General features: G+C 40.7%; 1 protein-coding gene across 1 annotated transcript in view; it reads left to right on the top strand.

The window, feature by feature from the left end:
• hip1 (huntingtin interacting protein 1) overlaps positions 1-21,215 on the top strand; it is a 66,833-nt gene that overhangs the window by 21,506 nt on the left and 24,112 nt on the right. The window contains exons 2-8 of the mRNA XM_038267903.1: positions 12,611-12,674; positions 14,479-14,621; positions 14,701-14,757; positions 16,310-16,390; positions 16,869-16,945; positions 19,607-19,668; positions 21,092-21,215. The exon at positions 21,092-21,215 is cut by the window's right edge and continues 17 nt beyond it. Of these exons, the coding sequence (XP_038123831.1) occupies positions 12,611-12,674; positions 14,479-14,621; positions 14,701-14,757; positions 16,310-16,390; positions 16,869-16,945; positions 19,607-19,668; positions 21,092-21,215 (608 nt within the window). The remainder of the gene's footprint in view (positions 1-12,610; positions 12,675-14,478; positions 14,622-14,700; positions 14,758-16,309; positions 16,391-16,868; positions 16,946-19,606; positions 19,669-21,091) is intronic.

Genomic DNA, 21,215 nt, shown 5'->3' with positions numbered 1-21,215 from the left:
ATAAAACGTATATAATGTTCTGTAAAGGGTGTGATTTAATCTTGCATATTAACTTCACTATTTGTAGAACCCCTAAATCCTTTTAAAAGGGGGTTAAATGTGTTGCTATCCATTCCCTGAAGAAAAGAAAAGAAAGGGGAACGAATCTAACAAACCAAGCTGGCACTTCTCAGTTTGATTATCTGATTTTTCTTGCCTTTATAACACTCCTTCTGCAGGAAATGGTATTTTTTAATAGCTGTCAGACCGATCCATTGGGTTTTACCAGGCTCTGTAGGAAAACTTAACCTCCAACACACACAGAAGAAATCCTGTGACGTTTTTAGCAATGAGGAAGGTGTGGACTGAGCAGATCTTCACACACTTCTCCTTTTTATGACGTTTCTTTATGTTCCTTATCCTGCAGGAAGTAGAGCTTTGTAGCTAAACTCCTTCAGTCTCCTTCACACTTGTATGGAGAGAGCTGTCATGTTAGAAAATGCATGCAGACTGCCCCGAAGAGGCTGAGAGCCCGACCTTTAGCATATGGGTGTGCGCTTTGACCAGCTGCGGCCCTCCACCTCTGCCCTCGGCAACAGCAGCCCAGTGCGGAAGGTTACACCCACCAAACAGCCCAGAGAGCATTCAGAAGCTGGGCTTCTGGGAGAATGGATCCCACTTACTGCTCAAAGGGTTAAAAATGACGTTAAACAGATTTTCACATCTCTCCTTCCCAAGATTATCCTTGAAAATAGGTAAAACTTTTACCCTTAAGTGTGAGCATGGTGCTGTCGAGATCATGTTCACAGCAGAACCACAAGCTCTGATCTGGGAAAGCATAAATCAGAATCGGATCCCAGTTAATTTATTTTTTGGGGTGTGTCTCGTCTGTATTAGTGTGTTGTATCCTGTTTTGATGAGGGCTGTGTCTTTGTGTGAAGGGTTTCACTTTGTGGTGATTATTTTTGGCTGTGAGTGCGATTAACTGTGTCGGCATCGCTGGTATGTTTATTTGTAGGCAGTGAAATCTTTTTTTTCTTCTTTTTTTTCTGGCCAGCAGTTCTCAGGCCTTTTTAAAAAGAGGCATTGGTCTCTTTTAAAGAAGGGAAATTAATTTTGCAGGTCTTTGATAAGAACATCTATAGCAGGGGATGCAGACTCCAGTCCACCTGATCTGCTTCCGCTCTCCTGAATTAATGGTTCTTTATGAAGCTACTGCAGAACCTGATGACACAGTGACAAAGTAACTAGCTTTTGGAGCAGATCCACTTCTAAAACATGAAGGATTGAGGCTCTTGAAGAACAGCGTTGACGACCCCTATCTAAAGCCTTGCTCTGATTGTGCTTTACTTGCAACTAGTTATGCACTCGCATGAAAATTTGGGCCAATGGCGATTGAGGTTTTTGTCAGTTTTATTTATTTTTCCCACCCTTTTTGTAACTGGTCAGTGCAGAGCGGGCAGGAAACGGGCAGTGCCAAGACAGGAAACGCGACCGAATAGCTGTACCCTCCTTCCACCCCCACCTACAGCTCCTCCACCCCGCTAAGAGTTCTCCACATTCGCCATGCCTCAGCATTTACAGTGCTTCTGCATTCACACATCGCCTCATGTTTCCTGTTTTCCTTCCTCCCAGCCTCCCTTTACTAGTCGCTTGTCACCCTTCAGCGTGCAGCAGCTGGCCGGTTCTCACACGGAGCTTTCCCCTCATGCAGCAGCCGTAAAAGAAGCCAGGTCTGTTTCCTCAACAGAGAAAATCACTTCTATTCTTACAACCTGCTCAGTTTTGTCCCTGCAAAACCATGAGAGGAAAAAAGTGAGAGTATTTTGTGAATCAGGGTGATGGTTAACCCTTTTCTTTTTCCATTTCCTGCTTCAACGATCAATAGCAGAATATTGCATCCCTACATTATTTTTGTTGTAATATTCAGGCATCTGGAAGGATCATGGATGTAGCTTTATCAGGTCTCTGTTTGATGGAGAGTTCTGTCTGGCCCTACGAACACAGATTCCTCTAAAGCACGGTTCAATTGGTTGCAACGAGTCTGAGTCAAATCAAAGTATTTTCTGAGGTGTTAAGATAGTTATAGCAGGTAAAACAAAACTATTATTAATTGTTTGGATTAATTCTTTTTACTGAAAAACTAATAAAATCTGTTTCTGTTGGTATCTAGCTAACAGGAATCAGCTGTTTTACAACAAAAAAAACAACTGCACCATCAGGTGCTGAAATGTTTTGACTATTGCCTATATATAAATTAATTTATAGCATTTATTTCTTGTTTTATGCATCAATTTAAGCAAAAATACTGAATGAAAACCTGCTTATATGACATAGGCCAAAGTTCTTTCTTGCCAAATAAACCTTTGTTGGCATAGTTTAGAAGAAAAAAATTAGCAGACATGCTTTCCGTATACCTTTTACATGGCGGTATTATCAGCAGATAAAGTTGGTTACAGGGAGTGCATACGGAAGAACACTGCAGATCTTAGTCAGATATATCATGTTTGTTGCGGTTTTTAGTGGCTTATTTAAAGCAATACAGTTGCTACTTTTAGACATTGGGCAAGTCTTCTCCTTGATCTTAACCCTATCAGCAGCTGCAGAAACTAAGTGCATGAAAGGAATGTTAATTTGCTGCTCTTTACCTTAATGAAGGATCGCTCAATTTTTGTGCTTGGCTGACGGTGTCTCACTGCAAAAAGTTTTCATGTTGCATAAAAAAAATGTGGGTGCGATTCTATCTTCCTGCACTGCTACATGTTGTGTGGTTAGGACCTGATCAGTTAACCCCAGGACGTCTACCGCTCTGCATTTACGTGTTTCTCTGTGTTTGGAGGCGGGGGGGTTGGGGGGGGGGGGGGCGTATTGTCCATTCTTCAACATTTACCTCCCATGACTTTAAATGAAAGGTCAAAGAAGGACACATGTTGTTCCTGAGACAGTGGCGGCCGGCCCATAGGGGGCGCTGGGGCACCGCCCTCCCTGATAAGAAGAGAGAAACGTAAAATATATTTTTAGAAATTAACTCATAAATGTCAGTTTTACTCTCTAGAGTGTGTACCTATAAGCAAAACAAATTATATAAACTACATTTCCCTACCTACTATCATTCATTTGTGGATTTCCACAGACAGACTCCTACCGTCTCTGTTCTGGGGGCGCTGATCAGACAGCCCCACATTTGCAGAGAATCTGTCAATCATGTACTATTGCTAGGTGAATTTAATGGCCAATCAGCGTCTCAGAACTTTATGGTCTTGGGGCGCTGAAAATACTGCGCTTTTACAGGCTTCTGCACCCATGCGCAGGTGCAGACAATTAGAGGGAAGATGGCGAATGTAACGAACGAGATGCAGCTTCCACCAAATTCGGTGAGATCCTTATTTATCTACCCGTTTACCAGAAGAAAATCCCTGTTGTAGGATATGAAAAATACCTGTCATGGTTATTGTGACTGTGACGAATCCACCTCGTCGCTTAAAACTTTGCGTGCCACACACACACATTCCTGTTATACTGTGTTTGTGAGGACCAATCCGCTCGCGCTGAGCCCAGTAGCTCCATGAACTTAAAACACACAAGCTGTTCCTGGTTACCTGCTGGCGTATTGAGGGTGCACACTTAATATTTCAGTGGGGTTAGCCGTGTGTGTGTGTGTGTGCTACGGGGACTTGTCATCTTCAGTCTGGCTGCGTCTTTGCTGGGTTCAAACCCAGTTTGGTGTAATTGAATAAGTCAATGAATCTGTGTAAAAGAATTAAGTTGTAAAAATTATTTGTTTGTTTTTGTACATCAATTGTTTGTGGAGGTAATATATGGACAAAACTGATTTATGAGAAGAAATCAGAAATAAGAGAGCCTGAGGGTAGGGGCTTAAACTATTTAATGAGGGCTGTGGGAAGAAGAGCGGCCATTTCTGTTTTCTGTTTCTTTGTTACATTGCTGGTAACTGGAGGGAGGCTGAGGCCCAGAGTATCTTGTACATGTTTAGTTTCTTTTGCACCCTGTTTTGAGTTTTTGAGCACAATAAATCACAAACACCGGTAACCCGACTGAGCCGGGATTCTTGGAGGCCAAAGAACCCCGTCACAGTGACCCAAATCATCACTGTTACTGTTATTATATAGTAAATTAAGTCATTACTGTTAAATTGTATGTATTGTGCAATTGTTTATTTGAATTCTTATTCCGGATTAGTTGGAGACATACACTAGGCTATATCAGCCCCACCAAAAATATTTTTCACCAGCCGCCACTGTCCTGAGAGTCAGAGAAGTGGCAGGTCTGCTCTGAATCCTAAAGCAAGCTATAATGTGAAATGTAGAAAACCTTTACTACAAAAAATTGAAATCTATGTAAGTCAGTTTTATCCTAAAGTAATTACTTTTTTTCTTTTTCTTGAAATGAACAAATAATTGAAAAAATTTGCCAAATGTAAGATGATGTATTCTTAAAATAAGAAAAAATATTTCAGTCTCCCATTTCAAGTAATTTCATATTTAATTATCTTATTTTAAGGTTAAAAAACTTATTTCATCGGCAGAACATCTTATTTTCCTATTCAAATTGAGGGTAAATTCACTCATTTTTAAGACATCTGTACTAATTTTCAGATGGTTTTTGCAGTGTAATGACTGTGGTCAGATGAATCTTTATCGCGTGTTTCTAAAAGTCTTCAGACCAACACCTGAAGTCTCCGTATTAGACAGAAGAATTATAAATTTAGATATTTAATCAAAAAGTAGCTGCTGTATATCTGCTAAGCATGCTTAGTGTCTTGCTCCTCAGAGAATTCACTTCCCTATAATAGTGCTTTCTCAGGGTCTCAGGAGGCCTCCTCCACCCCCTCGTGAATTTAAATTAGTGAAAATCTCTGTGTCTGTGTTTTCTCTTCATTATTTCGTTTCTGTTAAGTATTTTTTCACGATGGTGGCATTAGAGGCTCGTCTTTATCGTTGACATTAATATCAACAACAATGGGGAAGAAAAAAATGTATCTCTATTCTTGATTTTTTTTTTTGGAAATTTTTTTCCAATTATTAAACTAATCGTGACGTAAGATGATCTGTTTAAGCTCAAACATGATTTCAGAGCTCCTGGGTTAAGGGTCTTACTCAGGGACCCAGAGTGGCAGTCTGTTGGAGTTGGGCTCGAACTCAGGACCTCAGGATTTGAAGCTCCCTCACAAAGTACCACTCTTAAGCCAGGCATACACTGTGCGCTTTTATTATTATTTTTTTTCAATCGTTGCATGCAGCTACAGCTCTCACTGTTCTATGAAATCGCAGGGTTTCATCGTACAGTGTGCGTTCACAGCTCACGATGCATGTTCAGCCTGACGCTCTGATCCGATCTACCTGCTCACACTGTACCTCTAAAAATCACCTCGGACTCAGCTGCACAGTGAGATGGAGCTACTCAGACTAGTCGATCTGGAAGCCAAACGAGTAGAAGGGAAATATGAAGCTTACTAGAGCGAAACGCACTGCCTTGGTAATTTGTGCAATTTTGTGCTGAAAGCCCTAAAAAGAAAAGGAAACGACGTATTTGGACAAAGACATGGCTGAGGAAACGTGGCTACTAAGGTCTGTCAATTTTACAGAAAGAACTCCATTTGACTCGCACCCTGCCATGCTACTGTGTTTACATCTTAGAGGAAGAAGAAAAAGAAGAATCCTTGTTTGTGCATGCGCCCTGAGTGATTTGCCCTCACGATTCCTGATCGGGAGTTGGTCGTTGGAAGCTGATCGCCCCTCGTTACCCCCTGTAAACTACACCCAGCACAACACACAATCAGGCTGAAAGTCGGCCGGATTGGAAAATTCTCGCACGACTGGAAAATCGCTGCGAAAATCGCACAGTGTACGCCTGGCTTTACATGTTTTTTCCTTTTTTATCTGGAGTCAAGAAGTTTTGGCAAGAGCGTAACCTTTTCTACACTGATAGACATCAGTGTATTTGTTTTTCATCCATTCATAAATTTTTTATGGACTGGGGCATGATGTGCTCCTCTTTGAGTTCTTTAAAACCTCTTCATGCTGTCAGGCAGGTCCCATTTAGTTAACTGGCTGTAAACGTTTGTCATCAACCAGGTCTCTGTGTGGCTATTTAAAATGTTTTATCTTGTAATTTAACAATGGGGAGCAACTGCTTGTTCACGTTTTGTAAATGCAATAGTTATTTAAAACCGCATTTGCTCACTCTCTTAGGGAATCCTTGTCTGTTAATAAAAGACTAAACAAGACCTTCTCACTGCACAACATGTGAGACTAACATGGAGAATCATATTAGCCTGAGGAATGGTTCCCCAACAGCAAAAAAGCAGATGGCGACGTGAGTCAACAAGTGAGGCCTGTTTGATTTTGCAGGCAGAGGACGCTTCCTCCTCTCTGTGAGCGCCGACCCTTCTGGGGACACAGTCAGGCTGCGATCAGCATATCAATGCAGGCTCCTCTTTTTTTTTTTTTTTTTTCCCCAATAGAGGGCTTAAGCAAACTTAAAATGCTTTCAGCACTATATCAATAACACTTTGTTTGAGAGCAAGACTGTGTCAAAAGATGTTTCTAGATGGCAGCCAGGGTGTCCGTGCTCAGCTGGTGAGGCATTGATTGAAAGCTGATCATGGCTGCAGAGTTAAATAAGGGAGCCTAAAGGAAAGGAGAGAATGCTTTGTAGATATGGGTTCAGATTTATCGACATATTGGCCTCTATTGATCCAGCCTCTGGTTTCATTTGACACCGTTGAACCTAATGGGCTGGTGTTTGAGGTCGCTGGTTGCATAGAGGCTATTGATGCCAAGGAGTCGGCTCAGCCAACGCCAGGAGTCTCGGGCAGCTGGCCCTCCCATTCAATCCAGACACCAAATACAAAGTCTCACTGTGGGCTAATTGGGTCACCCTCGTGTGGGAACGATTTGCTCTGGTGTTTGCTCAATCGTCCCTTGATTTCTTCGTCTTGTGGAAGATGCAAAGAACAAAACAAGGCAAAGTGAATATATTGACGCCACATTGATTAAAGTATAAAGGTAAACCTGCGTTTGGAATAGCCAACCACTGGATTGTGAAAAACTCATTCTCATCAATATTCTGCCCCTTCATAGCATTGACTAATGTAGTGACAGCATCGCATATGTTCCCTTTTTACCGGAAATTACACACAACTCACTTCCCTCGTTGAGAGAGAGCTAAGGAAATGTGGCCACAGTGCAGGCAAGTGAGAAAGGTCGATGCTAATGGGGGACAGTAAAGAGAACCATGATGATTCATGCCGTTTCTAAACAAATATGTAGGATTTCTGAGCAGAGATGAACACCATGCTTCATCGCTGCTGCGCTCCTTCCCCCATTATGTCACTACCAGACCCCGTCCCTGATTGGTTAACACAGTGGTTCCCTAAATTTTCTTGCTTACAAGAAAGTCATCCCAATTATCATCCGTCCTGACCAACATTTTTAACATGTCAGCAACGAAAAGTCATCGGGTGTAAATAGTAATTGAACTTAAGTCTTTAAAATCTCAAAATGACCACCTTTCAAGTTAAATGTTTTAAATGTTTAGACATATTTCCCTTGTAATTACTCTGCCCCCACCCCATAGTGGACTTTTTCATTTAGAATTCACTTTTTCTTAAACACTTTAGACATTATCACTTAAAACGGCTGAACTCGTAACAAACTTCTTGTGTTAAAACATTGAGGTTTGCATTAAAAGAAGTTGAATAATAAGTGTTTCTCCACACTTTTTCTCTGTTAAGTTCATTTAAGCAGGCCATTGTCTATGCCTGCTTATGCCTGCAGCTGGGCGGGATCTCAGGAACCATCTCTGGTGAACATTGGTAAGAGGAAGGGTGCACCCTTATACCCCGTTTACAATACCCTTGAAAACCCGATCCATGCCGAGACCGGTCCGAGCTCGGATCACTTAACCAGGCCGAGCTTGGTTCTGACGACCGTTTACACATCACACTATCTCGGTTCCTCGACTCCTCGCCTCCTAGTGACGATCTGTGGTATTACTGCCAGTTTTGAAGGAGGAAATCAAGCAGTTGGTGGCGGTAATGCACCAAAAGTTGTTTGTCAACCGCCATAAAACATAAGAAGAAGACAAAGAAGAAGGAAATCAAGCAAATCAAAAATTGCGGCACCCGTTTGTGTTGGTTGGAAGCAACTTCCGGAGGGGCATTACCGCCAACTACTGGAATGGAGTGTGAATCGGGATGTGCAGCCAGACGGAGATGACGCATTCTGCTCATGCGCTCTTGTTATCAGAGAACCAAGCCAGGGAAAAACCGAGCCGAGCCCACCTCTGGAACTGGTCTCCAGTTAGCGTGGTCCGGTTGTGTCTAATTCGGTTCAGTTCAGTTTGCTTTTCATTTACACACCATAAGTTACCTCAGTTACTGAGCTCAGACCGGTCTCTGCACGGTTTTTCAAGGGTAGTGTAAATGGGGTATTAGGGTCTGCATGGCACAAGCACTTACCTCTGTTTCAGGAAACATTAAAGATGATTGAGTTAAAAAAGCGAATCCATTATTGATCCATTATTGATGGATTGTGGGTAAGATCTACCCAAGAGAGGCCTCTAATCTTTAGGGGTCTTTATTAAAATACTTCTGTAGTAAAACAAAAACGTGACTCATCTCAAGAAGCAGATCAGTTATTTCTTACCTCTGCGTGACCTTTTTTTTTTGTGGTTTTGAAAAGAGGAAACTGGAGGTTTCTTAACAGTCTTGTTTCTTCTGTACGCCCTAAACAGCACCGCAGTATCACAGCTGGTTTTTAAACTGCGCAGCACCAACTAACACCAACAGTGTCTTCCAATCCACGTGGCCTTTTACCAGAATTAAAGCCCAAAAGGTGTGAAGGTAAAGTGGGGAAGGTGAGAGCAGTAGCTGCGTGGTCCTGGAAACATGGTGTCTTTATGCTGCATCTGCACCTATGATTCACGGCTGTGACCGGATCTGAATTTCCCTTAAATTTGATTTTCTTGAGCATGTGTCGATTGGTCATGGAGTGTGTGGAGGATGCTGTCTATTGTTGGTTTGAAGATGATGCTGTGGTGGTTATTTCATGTGATGTAAATTATGGATTTTATTTATACAGAGTTTTTTGGACAAATTTTAAGAGAAACTGAGCAGCCAGTGTTTCCATACTTTTTTTTCTCTTCCGTTTCTCTGTGGGTATTTCTCGTCCCACCCCTCCTCTTCCTCCAGTCATGGTGAACTTCCAGTCCTGACGGCCCACATACTGGAAGAGCAGGAGCGCGCCCTGTGGGACCCAAGGTTATGAAACAGGATCTTGGATTCTGCTGTCCCTGACCGACCCACTCACAGTTCATAGCACCCTTCCAGTGACAGGATATACGTTTGGCTTTTCTTACCAGCATTTCATTCTGTTTGGTGGTTTGATTCATCCAAGACTGAAGTACTGGCAGTTTGTTTTTCTTGCCCTCCAAGCTGTGAAGTGAAACGTCAACCAGATGTTGCTGAATGCACCTTGTTCTAAAAGCCCTCTGCAAAAGTCCAAACTTCAGATCAACACAGACATAGAGCTTTTCACAGTCTTTTTTAAAATCTTCAGTTTAGCTTAAATTGCCCATAAAGATATTCAAGATGAAATGGAGTAAGAAAATTAAGTTAAATCTTGATTAATCATTAAAGACATTGATTTTGCTTTTTTATCTAAGCAAACGGCTCAGAAGTCCCAACAAAATAGACCAATGTGACCTTTTTGGTCCACATTTACAGGATGGGCACAAGGTAAACAAGGGGATGGGTTAAATACAGGTACATTGCTCACATGTTAGATCAGTAAAGTTCAGTTATTATTATTATTATTTTCATGGTATAATCCTTCTAATCAGACTGCTGGGTTTCCAGGCACAGACTGAGCCGCATATCATCCAGATGTTTAATCACTGCTTGCTTTATCTGCTCTAAAACTCGCTTTGATATGTGTTTAAGATCCTTGTCCTGTTTAGGGTTGTGAGATTTTTTATTTATTTTTTTACTTTTTCTCTTTTGGGAAAATTAAACTACTTAATGAACATCCCGGGACTGGTTTGTTTTTGCCAGGAGACTCACATATTGTTGTCTATTGTTGCAGAACTCTACTGCTGCTTTCTTCTATTTCGCATGTATGGATCCGCGCACGAGTTACAATCGTCTGGATTGGTTAAATCAAACATTTGGTATCATTTTTTTATTTTTTTTTGTCCGTATTTATGGTTGCGTGCTGCAGAGTGGCTAGTGCTTCTGCCTTGCAGCAAGAAGGTTCCGGGTTCGATTCTCAGTCTGGGGTCTTTCTGCATGGAGTTTGCATATTCTCCCTCAGCATGCGTGGGTTCTCTCCGGGTACTCCAGCTTCCTCCAACAGTCCAAAAACATGACTGTTAGGTTAATTGGCTTCTCTATATTCTCCTAAGATGTGAGTGTGTGAATGGTTGTTTGTCCTGTTCTGCTCTGTGTTGCCCTGCAATCAGTGTCAAGATACCTAAAAAGTGTACTTAAGTACACGTTACTCGTTGAAAAATAAGTTACTCTTGGCTTCGGTTTAATGTTTATAAATATTTATTTCATGTCATGTGCGCCATCCAATGCAGATCATTATCACCATCCATATCTAGTGAAAGCTATTGTAATTGGATGAGTCATATAACGCAAACACTCATTGGTTAGCTAAAAGAAATCATCAGAAGCAAGCAGGTGTTCTTCAAACAGCAAACGTGAATTGTCTATGTTATGCTACAATGTTTGATTCAGAAAAAGATGTTGAAATGTCTGAAAGGTCGGACACAGGCGAGAGCGTATTGACAGATGGAGACAGAGACCAACAAGACCTCCCTCATCCTTGGCCTTATCTCAATTAATTTTTCGAAATCATAAAATTTAGCTTTCAATTCATATAGTGGCATCTGGCAGTTTTTTTTTTAAAGGTTACTTTATACTTTTATACTTTAAGTAGTTTTTGGAGTACATAATTTTTCACTTTTACTTGAGTAAAGAGGTCAAGTTGATACTTCAACTTTTCCCAGAGTGTTTTTAAACTGCAGTATCTATACTTCTACTTACCGTAAGTAACAAATGTGTGTACTTTTAACAGTACTTTTGGACTGGCGACCTGTCCAAGGTGTACCCCGCCTCTCGAGCTGGACATAGGCACCAGCACCCCTCGCAACCCCAGCAGGGATAAGCGTGACAGAAAACGAATGGATGGATTTATTGTTGCCTCAAAACAAAACTATCAAACTCTACATATCAATATCCAGGAAAATATTCTGTAACTTTCAAAACTGTGGGATTAAAAAAAGTCAAATAAAGGCATTAAAATATTTATCAACAAGAAAATATCAACCTTTTCAATCTTAACAATAAGCATGCATTCTTAACAGAATCAGAGTCTTTTCTGGTTAAATAATTGTCAAATAATTAACCCAATCAGACAATTTCAGAATATTTTCAGGTTGTTTGAGGTATTATTTGTTTTATAGTCCAAATAATCTAGAAATCCAAAATGAGCAATAACAAAATGATGCAAACTCTTTTATTTTTATATCCATGCCATGCTAAATTTGTTTTGTATCCAGATACAGTGTTTGAGAATCACTGCTTTTGACAATGGTGTTTAAAATTTATGAAAACTGCAAAAATTCAAAATAGAATTCTCAATTTAAAAAACAGTTTTTACACTTGAGTGATGTTTTTGAGAAAGATTTATGTTGGAAAAGGATTGAAAATGTTCTGTAATAGTGAACATTTACCTCCCACTTTTAAAACTGCATTTCCTTTTCTAAGCCTCTGCTCTGTGCTAACATGCTCATCCTAGTCGGCATTACAGAACCACTGCAACTTACCCGATTTGACCACACATTCCTGAAAACCTCTCTCCTTTATTCTCCGATTTGTGGTCCATGCCAGTTTGCAACCTCTACTTCCTGTTTATCACAGCATCCCTGCCTTTAGCATTCACTGGTGAAACACGGAGGCTGACACAGACTGCAGTTTGGTGTCAGAGTTAAGTGGAAACCTGAAGTCTGCACTCGTTTCCTCAGCCAGGTTAGATGAATGAGGTTTCAATTTGAACTTGGAGAGGCTTCATATTAAGAGCTAGTTTTCCCTGTTGGAGATGCTCATTCATACGCGGTTCATTGTTTGAGTCATCTCATTAAGTCAAGCCGCTTACAAGTTAGCTGGGTTTCCTAAAGAGTAGTGCCAATGCAATATGGCTGCCAGCATCTCTTTTTTGTTTTTTATTTTTCCTTTTTGTTGTTCAGAATTACGTTCAGTGTTCTGGCCTTTTGCAGATCCTCTGTCACGTCTGTGTTATTTAATCTAGAGGCCCTTTCTGCATGGTTGGGTAGATTGGAAGAGATGTGAAGGTGCAGTTTCCTTCAGTCCGTGAAGATACTCCAAAAAAGTGAAAAGCTCAGGCTTCAGAGCTGCTGCCTTGAATATTAACTCCGCAGAAAATGGGTCAATCAGCCTTTTCTAAAAAATCTCTGATGCCTTTTATTCCCAAAGCATTGCTAGAAAAGTTGATGGAGGATGTCAACTTTTTTGTGAAATACTGCATTAGAAATCTGTCAGCTGATTTTTAATTTTTTTTTTTTTTTTTATCTCCCTTCCTTGCAGGCTGTCAGCATCAACAAGGCTATCAACACACAGGAGGTCGCTGTCAAAGAGAAACATGCCAGGAATATCCTTATATCATTACTCTGTGTATATGTGGAGATTGGTAAAGAGGAGCTGTGTTTGTTTCTATGTGCAGAGGGTTACATTAGTGCAAAACAACAACCTCTGTGTAACCCTGTCTAGCTCATGTGGTTCTCCTGCACATCTGATTCAGTCATCAAAAACAACTCGCGCTGCATTTGACATTTATCTTTATCAATCTTGGAGAAAAGTTGTGATAATTGGAGCGTGTTGACATTTTAATGTGGTCTCCAATTAAAATGAAGGACTTTAGGCTCTTTGTGATTTAATTAGGTTTATTTATATAGATTCAGTTCGTGGCAAATCTCATCCCAAGGCAGCTTAGAAGATGAACAGATCCAGTTCATATCCAGCTATACAGAACCCCAAATTAATTCAGATCAGTTCATTCTGTCCATCCAGACAAATGTTTGAAGAAAAAACAGTTTATATCATGTCTAATTTACTTATAATCCAGTAAAATAACAAATAAATAAGTATAAATAAAATACAAACTGGTGAAAGGGTATCTGTCCAAGGCAGGGCTCTGCAGCTGTTAAATCCGCTGATTAAAAGTCATGTAGATAAATAAAGTTTTACATGACCAATAGTTCTACTGAACTTTTATGCTATTTTGAAAAAAAAAAACATTTTTATTTCTATTTTAAGTTTAAAAATAAGAAAAATGATAAGTCGAAAAAGCACATGGTTTCAAACCTAAATTCAACAAAAGATGTATGAAATTTAACGATCTGATGTTAATAGCTGTGTCGGTCCCAACAGATCTAGAATTGTAGTGTACTATTCTGGCTTCTGTTAAATTTGACCATGTCGGGGCGTAGAGATGCTGCAGTAGTTAGCGCGCACGCCCATGTACGGAGCCCTTAGTCCTCGACGTGGCCGACCCGGGTTCGAATCCAGCCTGTGGTCCTTTGCCGCGTGTCTCTCCCCCTCTCTCATACCCCCTTTCCTGTCAGCCTACTGTCCAAAAAATGAGCCACTATGCCGTAAAAACTCCAAAAAAAAAATTTATTTTGACCATGTCCATAGGGAAAGATCTATCCAGTCTATTTCTATGCATTTCGTGTAAATGTAATTTAGGTCAAAACGTTTCTCCTCTACATGCATCTGTTTTTGGTTTAATAAATCCAGTTTGAACACTTCCATATTTATTTTTTAGGATGAAATTTGTCCCGGTAGCTGATTGACTATTTTCATAAGGTCATAATATTTTCATAGTAATGTCAGGTTGCCTTTTGCTTGTGGAGAGGAGTTTATGACAACCTCTTAAAAAAACTATAACGATGATTGCATTAGTTAAAGATGGAGGATCAGAACATTTTTAATGAAAATATTACTGGTAATTTTGTGTGTTTGAAAACCCAAAGCTGCTTTTCCATTAAAGAAAACCTGCTGAAACCTGCTATGAGCAAAGGATTAGTATGAGCAGCCATCAGCTGTGACCGGCTATGTTTGGAAAGGAGGGCATTTACTGAACAACAACAAAAAATCAAATAATTATTAAAAACGGGGTGATAAACACTTTATATAAGAAATAAAACAAAGGAAGCGGATAGTATATTTTGACAGCAGTACCATCGTTTATAAAGAAGGTACACCTGATCTGGTATGGCATAAAACACCATTCTTGACCTGTGAACAAAACCTGGTCACCTAATACATTTTAACCCACAACGATAATGACTGTTTTAGAAAACAATCTGGGTCAAATATATTCTCAGGTATGAGTCAGACGTAGAACAACACGGTATGCAGATGATCCATTGGTCCTTGACTCATGCTCCCACCTTGCATCCTGGGGACCCATCATGAGAAAGGCGCCCACACGTTCTGGGCTGCCGTCAACCGGCTTCCCCTCTCCAGCAACGCCGTGCTGTGCTGGAAGTTCTGCCACGTCTTCCACAAGCTGCTGCGGGACGGACACCCCAATGTAAGCACAGAGCGCACCCAGACGTCAGGGAAAGCAGCGACGGCTCTTGTTTTACTCAGGTTTGTGTTTCCGCCTGCAGGTGATCAAGGACTCCATGAGGAACAAGGCAGATCTGGCTGATATGAGCAGGATGTGGGTAAGCAAGAACTCCGATGATTGTCTTTGTCAGGAAGTCTTTGTCATGGCCTTAAGCCATGATGGTTTTTTTAATCATGTCTGCTTATCTGTTTGATCTCTAAAACAAAACGCTTAGTGATTAAATCCATAAACCTTCAAGGAGGTCAACCCATTTTTGTAGTAATTGGAATCCACCTTTGACTTCGAGCTAGTTATTTGAATGCTTTAATCTGTTTACATTGTGTTTTATTGCTACAATAACATAAACAAAAAAACAACTATAAATTAACCATAGTTATCCTGAAAAAAAAACGTTTTAACATTACGATAATCAGTTCTAAACATTTCTTAACACATCAGGCTGCAGCACAACAGCTATAACTGATCAATGTTGCATCATTTGCCTTTTTTCTATTTTTAACATTAGACGTTTGTAAAAGAAAAAAAATAACCCAAAACGCTTTAGAAGCTAGAATAATATATTTAGAATCCAGCTGCTTGTAGTGGGAACTGAAACCGGCCAGCGACTCTATAGATTAGGTTTCATAAAAGCGTGTACATGGACGTGCATTCATTCTGTACAACGAGGTATTAAACTCCAGGCTCCCTGCAGCTTTTCGATCTTTCTCTGCTTTTATCAAACCTGGTTCAGGTGATTGACGTTCAGCTAAAGCCTTTTAATGAGCCATTATTGGAAATCAGTTGTGCTGAGCGGGGACAATTCTTTAACGTGCAGGGCACCCCCCTATGAATAACCCAGCTCTACTAAATCACAGTATAACTGTATGTAGAGACAGCCTAGTCAAAGTCCAGATTTGAATCTGTTGGAAAAAATCTTCTGCAAGGCTGGACAGTGTGTGCTGCTTACTCCATCTGCCTGAGCTTCAGTTAGAAATCTGCGAGTGTTTGAATGTGCAGAGTTTGTAGATGAAAGACATGGAGCCGTAGAAAGAGGGCATCCAGTCAGAGGGCTGAACTCATTGCACAAAGATTATGATTGCAAGGCGCTGCTAATGAAGAGAGCTGATTACATTCTCTAGTTAATGTTTATCCGCCTCCATCAGCAGTGTGAAAGACAAGAAGATGCTAATTATAAATATCAGAGCATCCCCACTTTGTGCTTTACACATTAACAGTTACAGACGTGGAGTTTCTGCACTTTCGGCCGAGCCATCAGAGCTGAAGCATTAAATATTATTTGTGTAGATGACGGGTTTACTTCCTAATAATGTTTGCAATCATCTAACAGTCCTTTCAGAGCGCTGACCATATTAATTTCTGCTGATGTCACCAGGCAGCAGCAGGATACAGGAAGTTTGGTTGCTCTGACCAAAGGCTGCGGCGTCATGTTTCCGGTTGTTTCACTCTCACACTCTCCGGGACAGAAAGAAAGAAAAGAGGGAAGTGGCGAGTTTGCCGTTTCTCAGGCCGTCCAGTTCTGGCAAAAATGTCCACGTTGTTTAAATATTTTAGAGAACATAAACAAAGACATGTTTCATGTCAAGCTAACAATAAAAATGCTCATGTATGCCTTTAATCATTCACTTTTTATCCATATCTTCCCCCCTCAGGGTCATCTGAGCGAAGGATACGGGAAGCTGTGCAGCATCTACCTCAAGCTGCTCATCACTAAAATGGAATTTCACATTAAAGTGAGTCGACTGGTTAATTATCTCCCAAAACCCTTCATTCCTGAGTTTTATGTAGATGTTGTCATATCCATTTTATACAGGGGGGCTGCAGGTTTTGTGCAGAATCATTTCTGTGGACTAAAGCATAACCTGAGACTTTAATTTCTATAACTAAATAATTAACAAAGGGATGAGAAGCATCCTAAAATATTAATCACTATGCATCATCCATAGAAATGATGGTTATGAGCGTGATCTGTTTTTTATTTTCCATCATCGTCGTGAGCCTTCTGCTCAGCCTTCCTGTTATCTGCTAAAAGTCTCACTCTCTTGCAGCCAGAAAAGTCCACTTTTTACAGTTTTTTTTTTTTTTCTACCGTATTGTGTTAAACTAGAGCAGTTTTAAACTCATAAAGTTACATAAAGTTTAGAGATCATCAAAGCTATTTAAAAGGTTTGGTTTAAGCCTAAAGCTCGGTTCTGTCTGGTTCTGTTTCAGAACCCCCGTTTCCCGGGCAATCTGCAGATGTCCAACAGGCAGCTCGATGAGGCGGGAGAGAACGACGTCAACAATTTGTGAGTGCGGGGTCTTCAGGTTCATTTGTCAGCAGGAATTATTCATAATGATCGTTGTGTGTTCTAAAGAAAGGAAGAAAACTAGTCCCTCTAATATATAACCAAAAAGCTGCAATAAAACCGATCATTTAGATCCGCATTAGACAACAGTGTCAGACCTTTTTTTTGATTCTTCAAAGTCGCTGTTTCTGTGCGTAAAGTGTTTCTGCTTTAACAGCCTGTAAACGGTTGAATTTCCCATGATTCCCAGAGGGCTTCTGTGAAAAGGAAAGCAGTGTTTAGAAAGTGACTTGGTTCTACATGTCAGGTACATCAGCTGTTTCTGTGGCCATGCTCCACTTCTACACCGTTTCCACTCATTTGACCTCAACTATTTTTGCTTTTTGTGGCCACTAACAAAAATAAATGCAGCAAGAGTGACATAAATCCTTCCCCAATCAGGCGCCTGCAGAAATGAAGCTTATTTTCTACATGCAGTGTTAGCTGTTAGAGAGCTAATCGTAGCAGATGGTCTATATCATTATCACTTTAACATGGAATAGGAATTACTTTTCCTCATTGATGCCAAGTACAAATGGGACTGTTTAGAATAAATCTATACCTGGATTATAATGGATTAGATTTTAAAGAATCCCATTTATACTTACAATAACATAAATTAGCAATCCTCAACATCTGTCTGGATTGTCTTTTCATTTTGCCACACATTAATGCTAATTCTGCTTTAAATTATGTTGTTAAACTTTCTAATTGTTCCCGCAAAAAAAAAAAAAAAAGTGACTTCTAAAGAAAATGGAGAGGCTTCTACTTCACACTGATTCTCATTAACATTTAGAAAACTTTTTTTTTTTTTTTTCTCGGCTGTTGATCGACTTCATTGATCTGTGAATCTGTGATTAAAGCAAACAGAAAAACCAAACCATTATTGTTGTTAGTGAAAAGGTTTGTGCACATTTCGGCAGGCATGTTGGCCCACTCCTCCCTGCAGACAGCCTCCAAATCATTCAGGTTCCAAGGGTGTCTCCTGGCAACTCGAAGTTTAAGCTCCCTCCAAAGATTTTCAATTGAATTCAGGTCTGTAGACTGGCTAGACCACTCCAGAACCTTGATTTGCTTCTTCTTCAGCCACTCTTTTGTTGCTTTGGCAGTGTGCTTTGGGTCGTTGTCGTGTTGAAACACCCATCCTCGACCCATCTTCAGCTCTCTCACTGAGGGAAGGAGATGTTGGTCCAGAATTCCACGATACATGGCCCCGTCCATCCTCCCCTCAATACGAGGGAGTTGTCCCGTCTCCTTGGCTGAAAAGCCCCCCAAAGCTTGATGTTGCCACCACCATGCTTGACAGTGGGGATGGTGTTCTTTGGGTTGTACTCTGTGTTCTTTGCCCTCCAAACACGACGAGTTGAGTTGAGGCCAAAAAGTTCTATTTTGGCCTCATCTGACCACATCACCTACTTCCAGGCCTCTTCTGAGTCGTCCAGGTGGTGAATGGCGAACTTCATGCGGGCCTGTACATGTTTCTTCTTGAGCAGGGGGACCTTGCGTGCGCTGCAGGATTTCAATCCACGACGGCGTAGTGTGTTACCAACCGTTTCTTTTGTAACTTTGGTCCCAGCTGCCTTCAGTTGATTCATCAGTTCCCCTCCTTGTGGTTTTGGGATGATTCCTCACCGTTCGCATGATCAGGGACACCCCACGAGGCGAGATCCTGTGTGGAGGCCCAGACCGAGGGAGGTTGGCGGTGGTGCGGTGCTTCTTCCATTTCCTGATAACTGCACCGACAGTTGATCTTTTCTCTCCAAGTTGCTTTCCGGTCCTCTTGTAGCCCATCCCAGCCTTGTGCAGATCAACAATCTTGTCCCTGATGTCCGTAGAAAGCTCTTTGGTCTTGCCCATGGTGGTGATGTTGGATGCTGGTTGTTTGGGTGTTGACAGGTGCCTTTTATACAGGTAACGAGGTGAGGCAGGTGTATTTGATGTAGATAATTGGTTGGGATTGGGGCTGTGTCTTAAAGAAAGACTAACTGGCTTGTAGGAGCTAGAATACTTGCTGTTTGGTAGGAGGTCAAATACTTGTTTTTCCTCATCAGATGGTTATCAATTTTTATAAATTCATATGATGTGAATTTTTTGAATTTTCTTTGGGATTCTGTCTCTCACTGTTAGAATGTACATATGATTAAAATTGTAGATTGTTGCATTCTTTGTAAGTGGGCAAACCTGCAAAATCAGCAAGGGGTCAAATACTTATTTCCCCCACTGTATGTATTCGGGCCCAATCTAAAAAAAACGGCGTTCCCCTTTTACTATTTGAGCTGATGTAATAAGTAAATTCCTCCACTGTGAGTCAATCAATCAATAAAATCCCTTTATTGTTCCACAATGGGAAATTGTGATATTACAGCAGCAAGTATTAGAAATCACCTGTTCTTTGGAAAGAATTATAAATCTCTTAATTCATTGCTTATTAAAATCTCCCTAAATAATTCAATCGCAAAATTCAGTTTGGAAGAAGATAAACGTGACTAGCAAAAGACAACGAGTTCAGACCTTTTGTCCAGCTGTTTTTTTTCTCTTTCACTGTCATGTTTCTCTGCTGCTAACAGATCTGTGTGTTCAGGCAGTAAACGAGGGATCAATTGTGACCTTTCTCACCCTCAGCTTCCAGCTCACGGTGGAGATGTTCGACTACCTGGAGTGTGAGCTCAACCTCTTCCTCGGCGGTGAGTGCTTTGGCTCTCTATAGAGCTAGATGTGTCTATGTTGGGTGCACACACGCACACAGACAGATAATTGAACTCTGACAGACAGGAAGTAGAGAGTCTGGCTGCTCGCTGCACTGTACACAATGGAGAATGAAAACAGACATATATAGAGCGGTGAAAACACCTCTCAGCTGGGCTACAGCCGGTTTTTGTCTAGCTGAGTCACCTGAGGTTAAAGTCTGCAGAAGCAGGTTAAATATAGACTGTAATGATCGGACTGGGAGCTCAGGAGAAATTTAGCTTCCAGTCATAAAAGCTGAGGAGGAAATTACATTCTGCTTTTTATTTATCATGCAGCTTATTACGTGCCTTCATGATATTATGAAGCCGTCTCCATTCTTTTTGGTCAGTCGTCTGGCTTGGATCTGGCTTTTTTTAGAGGTTCGGCTTATTTGATCAGAAAAACTGTTAAATATTTAAATGCAAGTGACAGGATTAATTTCCATTTTGGAATAGTTGTGAATTTCTTAACCCTTTAAAGCCCGATCCAACAATAAAACAAAACAGAAAATTACTTTTTTTTTTATTTGAAGTCCTTATTTGGCCTTTTAACAAAATATGTAAAAAGAAAAAACAGAAATACCTTTTTGATATTAATAATTTATTACTATGCGATAAGTCAAGATTATTTTTTGTGTTGTCTTCTGCCCTCTGTTATCAGGTATATCTGATTGTGTACAATAGGATTTTGAGCAAAGTTTTTACCATTAAATTATGCAAAAGGTGTCAGACGCAAAACATTTCAGAAACTGTATGTATCAAATATGATACATTTGACATTACGAGGTAAACTCAGTTTTGCAGCTTTGGGTGAGTTTTGGAGGAGAGAGAATGCACAATGGAAAAATAAGTGACTTTATTCACTAGACCAGTAATCACTGGCAGGATCCTTTCATCCATCATTCATCTATTTATTATCCATCCATCCAGTCATCCGGTTTTTATTGCTGGAATTCAGAGTTTTGACATGAAAACTGCAGGAATATTCCTCCAATAATAGTGACATAACCTTCATTATAAATCAATTTCAGACCTTAGCTATATGGTTCACATTAGTCTGTTTCCCTGCATTGTTTATATTAAAGCATAACGTCATGTGGAAAGTGTGTGGGTGTGGGTGTGTCGTGCATCAGGCAGGAAACCACACCTGTGTTGCTCTGAAGGTCTGACTTCAGGGATGAAAAGGAGGCTGTAGTGATGGAGGCAGAGGCGAACTCAAACAATCCTGACTCTGTTCAGGTCGTCTCTCCCTCTCTGCTCTCCTTTCCTGTTTAAAAACAACACTGAGCCACTTGACTGCGGTGGAGACGCTGGCTGTGCGATATGTTTCTCATCAACATTTGTTTTCGGCTCATTGATCACTGCTGTCTGTCCTCCACAGTGTTCAACTCTTTGGACATGTCTCGGTCTGTGTCTGTGACGGCAGCCGGTCAGTGTCGTCTGGCTCCCCTCATCCAAGTCATCCTAGACTGCAGCCACCTGTACGACTACACCGTCAAGCTGCT

This window comes from Cyprinodon tularosa, unplaced genomic scaffold (assembly GCF_016077235.1).
Source record: "Cyprinodon tularosa strain WSP-4 unplaced genomic scaffold, ASM1607723v1 ctg69, whole genome shotgun sequence".
Taxonomy (NCBI): domain Eukaryota; kingdom Metazoa; phylum Chordata; class Actinopteri; order Cyprinodontiformes; family Cyprinodontidae; genus Cyprinodon; species Cyprinodon tularosa.
The sequence above is the reverse complement of the archived record's forward strand: the minus strand, read 5'-3'. Positions and strand labels throughout refer to the sequence as shown.